We start from the raw sequence: 7,009 nt of genomic DNA on the forward strand, positions 1-7,009 counted from the left end.
GAGGAGCATGGTGGGAGTGGGCTGTGGGGACCACCAATACAATTACACATTTATGATACATGTAGAGGACCAAACAAGGGAGTTGGGTTTGGTATTTTCATTGACTAGGAAGAGAAAAGGCTTTATTTCAGCCTGGAGAGACAAGGAAAAAGAAAGAAAAACCAACTCACAGTTTTCACAGAGCTGAAAAGTGATTGGCTCGGGCCAAATGTGCCTTGATTTTAATGCTCTACAGAGAATTCCTGGATTGACAAATGTGTGTCAGACCAAAGCCTCAAATTGCACTTAGTGTGCTAAGTGAACATAAGCTAAGACTTGAGAATCCTCACGCCTGTGGCACTGAAGCAGAGGTCTGTACAAGTTGCCTGGAATGACTGATGGGGACTGTCTTTGGAGGGAGAATAAGAGATAAGGATCAGGCACCCTCAGTCCTGAGCTCTAGTCTGGGAAGTAGCCCTTTGTCACTCCCGAAATATTCAGGTGGTTTCAAACAAAAGTGAAGGCAAAAGAGACGAGTTTAGGTTAAATTTTACTGCACGCAGAGTCAAAGATTTTTGTAGCTGCTGTAAATATCAGTCTACAGAATGAAGTGTATGAGAAGTACCCCTTTCCTTATTTTCTATTGTTGAAATATTTCATGAATCTAAGTCTCATTCCACTAGGATGGACAGAAAATTGAACTGCAGTCATTGTTGGGGTTTTGTCTTCTCACTTTCCCAGGCTCTACGGTTGGGTTCTGCGGGCATTTCATGGCGGTATTGGGTGTGCTGGGAAGTCCCGTGTTAGCCATTGGTGGTGGCTGTCCCCAGCTTTCACACCAGCGTGGAAATGACCATTGGCAGCCCCGAGGGCTGTGGGAACTGGGATGTGTTTTATTTGGCCGGCACAATGTTTAGATGTTTTTCATGATGCTTTAGGTTGGTTTGCACAACCCATAGCTCCCCATACTCGTCATCACTCCTTGTTGTCTATAGGAAGTTGTTTTATTTTATTTACATCATTTCTCAGGCCCCTGAGGGCATTGAGCTGCAGCCTCAAACAAGAGTTTTCAAACTCTGCTCAGTTTTTGCCAGATGAAAACACTATACATCAGAGCAAAATCCCAAGCAATCTTCCTTGGTCTGAGCCATAGTTTACTAGGAGCTTGTGTACCTTGGGGTATTAAAGTGTCCTTTTGTAAATGTCTCTTCTTTTGTAAAATGATGTACGAAGAGATGGTGCTTAGTTTTACAATTTTGCTGTCTTGTTTAAATTTTAAGTGTCCTTGCTTGGCAAAACAAAAATTGGCAATCTTATGTTGGTCTCTATTTAAAGAAAACTGGTCTGGGAAACCTAAGCTACTGAGAATCATTTGATTTGATATCATGATTTGAGCCATTTGGTATCATAAGAAATATGTAAATAAATATTACTCCATTTATTTTCCCTAGAAATTTGTCTCCGGATGACTTTAAAGTACTAAATAAAAGTACTTGATAAACAAAAGTGATTATATATGTATTATTTAGTACCTGAAAAGTACTTGACTTTAAAAAGTGATTACATACTTATGTTTAACGTAAGCATCTCGTATTTCTGGGTAGACCTCTGTGGTGGTAGGGACAATGCCTTTCATTTGTTTGGGTTGTTTCATCCCCAGTACTAACATATGACAGGCCTATGGTAGGTGCTTAGAAAACGGTGAAGATACTAACTCAAAAAAGTTAGGATCTTTGGGTGGCCAGTAATTGGGCAGAGTCTAATAAAATTAAAAATAACTTGTGCTTTGATTGGGCGGTCTCACTCCTAGGTCTCTATCCTCCAAAAGTTATGGCATGTGTAGATAAAGGTACATGTACAATGATATTCTTTGCAGCCTTGTTTGTAAAAGGAAACTTGGACAAGCCCAGTCACCAATGGGTAAATGGTAGAATAATCTAGGGGGTCTTCAAATAATGGAACGCACTGCAGCCATTAAATAGAATAAGATACGTAACTAGATCTATGTCCGTATCATTTTTCATGGTAAAAGCAAGCTGCAGACTAATATGTGCAAGTAAGTAAATAAATAAAAAACATGCATTTCATGAGATGTCAATATAAACAGGGAAAAAATTCAAGAAGGGTGCCCATCAAGTGTAAACAGGGTTGGGGAATAGGGGCGCCTGGATGGCTCAGTCGGTTGAGCGTCCAACTTCGGCTCAGGTCATGATCTCACAACTCATGAGTTTGAGCCCCGCGTCAGGCTCTGTGCTGACAGCTCAGAGCCTGGAGCCTGCTTCGGATTCTGTGTCTCCCTGTCTCTCTGCCCCTAACCCACTCGCATTCTGTCTCTGTCTCTCTCAAAAATAAAATAAACATTTAAAAAAAAGCGCTAGGAAATAAAGAGTGGGATCAGAAGGACCCTCTCTACTTCTTTCTTTATAGAGTTTGTAAAGTAGTAGGATTATAGGAGGCTTTTCTTCAGAGGAAAAATTTTAAAAATAAATTAATTCTCTACTAATGGAAAGATTTTCAATTTTTTTCAACATGCAAGGCTTTACTTGTGAGCAAGCAGGTTTTACTTCAATCAAAGTCTATTTAAAATATTTACATATATCTCATTAATTGCTCTGCATTAGCTGCACTTCAGGTAGGGTTTGGCCCAGGGGATATACTGGCCAAGACATGCACTGGGGGCTGGAGCCATTTTAGAAAAGGAAGGGGGATCTATGACCCACCCAAAAGTATGGCAATGTCCACTGGCAGCTTTGACATTAGTCATGTAATACTGTGCTCAAAAGTAAACAATACTACAATTCCTTATGTAGCCTAAACAGGCTTTTTGCCAAATGGGCTTCTCTTCACTGCTCATCTGGGACCTCCTATGGCTTCCACTCACCTGCTGGGTCAGAAGGAAACTCCTAGAATGCTGTTCCTCAAGACCCTCACCTGAACGCCTCCCTCCTCACCAGTCACCCTCTCCCATTTTTCTACCTTGACTTCCCTTTTCTTCTTAGACAGGCTACCTCATCCCTCCACCCCCACGTGGGAGCCTGTTCCAGACTCATTCTACCTTGAAGTGCTTCTAGAACTGAGCCCTCCCCACCTAGTCACACCTCAACCTTTAACAGGGAGCCTTTAGAAGTAAATTAATTGGCACACAATGAAAGAAAAACAGAAGTCAGCAGTTGCCAACAATACAGACTAAATACTTTATTAGGTTCCAAATTGAGAAAATGGTAGTGTGAACCTATTTTAGTATAAATCCACCACCCTCCTCAATGCGCCTGCCTTAGCATCCATGGCCCCCCAGTCGTGGTACCGCCTGTATTCTTGGGGCCTCAGCAGGTATTGCCGCCCCTGGTAGTTGGGCATCTCATAGAGGACCCAGCAGCCCTCCAGCACGTGGAGGGAGCGGACCTCACTCAGGTGGAAGCGGTCCTGGATGCAGGAGCAATCCTCGCTCAGCTCCATCATGAGGCCTTTGTGGTCCTCTCTCTCATACAGTCGCAGCCTGTGAGAGCTCGTCTGCTTGGTCCACAAAGACAAGGAGCAGAAGAAGCAACCAAACAACAGATGAATTTGGTAGGTTGGGGGATGGGACTACCAGTGTCAAAACTGAGACTCTGAGATTGCTGCATATGCTGTGGATAGCTCTGTGTTCTACCAGCATTTAACAAATATTTGCATATTCAATTTTTGTTTCATATCTGGGAAATATAAATTTTAAGAGGTTCTAAGTCTGGGTTAGAATGCATTAAGAATTCAAATATCTAGACTCAAAAAAAAAAAAAAACAAAAAAAACCAAAAAACAACAACAACAACAAAAAAAAAACAAATATCTAGACTCCTAATTCCCTAATTTCCATTGATTCCTAGGTGATAAGTCAAATGTATATTTTGGGGAAAAATACAAAGTATTTTAACTAGTATTATTTGAATATGAGTATCATCTCCCCAACTTATATACATATAAGTGTACAAATAAAGTTGGACTTTTAAAATTACATACTTCAGTGAAAACTGGTTTAATTAGTCACTTGGAACCAGAATTCAACCGCTTTTCCAAATCAAGGGCAATTCCCTTCTCCAAAGTTGGACACAAACTTAGAATAGCCTGTATTAACAATAGAGTTTCCATTTTTACAAGTCTGTGGTGGAACCTATCTAATTCATTCATCGTCAGTTCTTTACTACTAATTAAAATTACAATTTAAAAAAGTTTTAATTAATTTGTTCGAAATACTACCTTCTTACGTCCAACCAGCTCCTCATTCGCAAGTTTTGGTCTCTATGTCTGTATATTACATTTGTTACATAATGGTAACAAAACTTTGTAATTGACATAATGGTAGCAAAAATTAAAACTAAGACCGACTCTTCCCATGAGCGAATTCTTCTCATATTCTCTGCTGTTTCTGTGCATTTATCTCTCTGGGCTTAGGCAGCAACTAAAGCCCACTCTACCCTTCCGTGTCTTTAAAAGAAAACCTGCCTCACGTTAACCCCCCAGTAATCCAGTGAGGACACTCAGGCAGCGTGATGGAAATGAGGTAGGACTCACCTGGGGGATGAGACAGCAGGAGCGGACCGTGTCGCTGAGGCCCATCCACTGCTGGTAGTCCGGGTAGTCCCCGCGCCGCAGGAAGTACTGGCGGCCCGAGTAGTTGGGCTGCTCGTAGAGCATCCAGCAGCCACTGTCCACGCGGATGGAGTTGCAGCGGCTGAAATAGGGCTGCAGGTTGGGGCAGTCGCTGCTGCACTCGTAGCAGCGGCCCTGGAAGCCCCGGTCCTCGTAGAAGGTGATCTGCAAAGGAAGAATAATTCTGAATTAAATCAGTTGCTCCCAACAGATCTGGTACAGAGGCATTTTCTCTCTCTTGATGTCTCTTTTTCTTTAACTTGTATCCTGCTCACCTTCCCCATGGCTGGTTGACACGGATGTGCGAGCTCAGTGCGCTGGGCCGGCAGCGCCGCGGGTCTATATAGCCAGGCTGCTGCTGCGTTGGCAAGAACAACACAAAAGGGGCCCCCGGGGGTGAGTAAGGGGATTTTATGGATCCCTTTTACACGCTGCATTCAGTGGAAATGCCTGTAGAGTTTGCCCTCATTCTCTGGTATATTCTAACGCTGTTCTGAATGCGTCCTGGTTGAGTCCCTAGAGTTGCTTTTATGTGGATTCTTAGTATTTTCTAAATTTATCAGCACCTCAATCTGAACTTTTGACCTGAAATTCATGTCGCTACGGATATGATTCAGTTATGCCCCGTGTAATTTCTATGGGAAAATCTATGCCTTTATAGCAGTGCCCCCCCCCCCACCACTTCCAGGGGCTGTGATGTGGAATGCCACAAACATGGCCTAATTTTCCTTGATGACAGAGGGCCACTGTGACTTAACATTTTTTTTCCTTTATACGATTAGCCAGTCTGGTGCAGGACACAGGTTTGGTTTCTGATCTTTGCTAGTTTTGACTGTGGTGATCTGCTGCTTTAAGACATAGCTACTACTCCTTTGGTGGGCGTACTTCATGTACGAGAAATCAGCCCCTGCAAGTCAACTTGTCATAAGAACCAAGGGAAAGGTTTGTTTCTAGGGGCTCTGGGCCCAAGACTAAGAAGTATATTGTTTTTTGGCGTACTTCCCTTTGTTGGGCCCGGGGAGGCAGTAAAGCTTTGCAGGCTCAGAATGTCCACTGAGGAGCCACATGAACTTGGCAAGCCACGTGACCTCTCAGAACCTGAGTTATTTCATGGTACTTATCTCATGGGATATAGTAAGTTGAAAAAGAAAGAAAGAAGAAAATGAGAGCGGTATTTGCCTACAGAAGCTGTCCTGGCATTCAGAGCTAGGGCACGTTTTTCCTCTCTTAGACGGGAGAGAGAGAGAGAGAGAGAGAGAGAGAGAGAGAGAGTCTCTCGAGAGGAAGAGAGAGAGAGGGGAACGAGAGAGAGCCCCCTCCCCGCTCTCGCTCTCCCCTCCCCCTCGCTCTCCCTCTGTCTCTCTCCCTCTCACTTGAGAGCTGCCTCACAGAATACCAGCTGCCGGCAGGGTTCCTCTGAGATCAGGATGCAGTGAGACAAAATAAGGTCACTTCACAATGTTAAGCACACGCGAAAGCAAAGTCACCGTGTCACCCACACAATACCAAACACCACCCCTCTCAGCCCCCACAATTAACTGTAGCTTCATCCTTCTTCTAGGCTACCCTCCCCATGAGTAGATTTATTGAGATGTCGAATCATAACATTACCTCCACTTTCTGACAACATCCAGTTTATTTATTTATTTTTTTTTTTAATTTTTTTAACGTTTATTTATTTTTGAGACAGAGAGAGACAGAGCATGAACGGGGGAGGGTCAGAGAGAGGGAGACACAGAATCGGAAACAGGCTCCAGGCTCCGAGCTGTCAGCACAGAGCCCGACGCGGGGCTCGAACTCACGGACCGTGAGATCGTGACCTGAGCCGAAGTTGGCCACTCAACCAACTGAGCCACCCAGGCGCCCCTACAACATCCCGTTTAGACTGAACCCCTGCTTCTTCAGACTCTTCCCCAAATCACCCAACCAAAGTACGGATCCCATAATAACATCCTTTGCTGAGACCCCCCCGTGCTTTCCCATGGTGTGTGTTTTCCCTTGCTGTGACAAGTAATAAAACCAACTTGTTTTGTGACAGGTATTCTGGGGGTCTTTGGCTGAGGGACACTGACATGAATACATGGGATTATGTGTGCAATGTGTTTGGCACACACTTGGCACAAATGAGCATTAAGTACATGTCTCCTGTTAGTAATAGTGTGACAATACTGACTTCAGCCTATTTTTTTTTTTCAACGTTTATTTATTTTTGGGACAGAGAGAAACAGAGCATGAACGGGGGAGGGGCAGAGAGAGAGGGAGACACAGAATCGGAAACAGGCTCCAGGCTCTGAGCCATCAGCCCAGAGCCTGACGCGGGGCTCGAACTCACGGACCGCGAGATCGTGACCTGGCTGACTGACTTCAGCCTATTAATCTCTCAAACATACGCAATCCTCTCAAAG

General features: G+C 43.9%; 1 protein-coding gene across 1 annotated transcript; it reads right to left on the reverse strand.

Annotated features, from left to right (window-relative positions):
- Window positions 1-3,149: 3,149 nt before the first annotated feature.
- LOC122479719 (gamma-crystallin C) lies at window positions 3,150-5,009 on the reverse strand. The gene is made up of 3 exons (XM_043573449.1): window positions 4,880-5,009; window positions 4,527-4,769; window positions 3,150-3,489 (listed from the first exon to the last, which is right to left on the reverse strand). The coding sequence occupies exons 1-3, from the start codon at window positions 4,886-4,888 to the stop codon at window positions 3,217-3,219; spliced, it is 525 nt and encodes a 174-aa protein (XP_043429384.1). The 5' UTR covers window positions 4,889-5,009; the 3' UTR covers window positions 3,150-3,216.
- Window positions 5,010-7,009: the final 2,000 nt, after the last annotated feature.

Source organism: Prionailurus bengalensis, chromosome C1 (genome assembly GCF_016509475.1).
Source record: "Prionailurus bengalensis isolate Pbe53 chromosome C1, Fcat_Pben_1.1_paternal_pri, whole genome shotgun sequence".
Lineage (NCBI taxonomy): Eukaryota > Metazoa > Chordata > Mammalia > Carnivora > Felidae > Prionailurus > Prionailurus bengalensis.

Bases quoted from the DNA above. Each gene is read 5' to 3' on its own strand.
- LOC122479719 (XM_043573449.1), bottom strand. The intron at 3,490-4,526 runs GTGAGTCCTACC...TGGACCAAGCAG, and splicing joins CCTGCTGTCTCATCCCCCAG to ACGAGCTCTCACAGGCTGCG.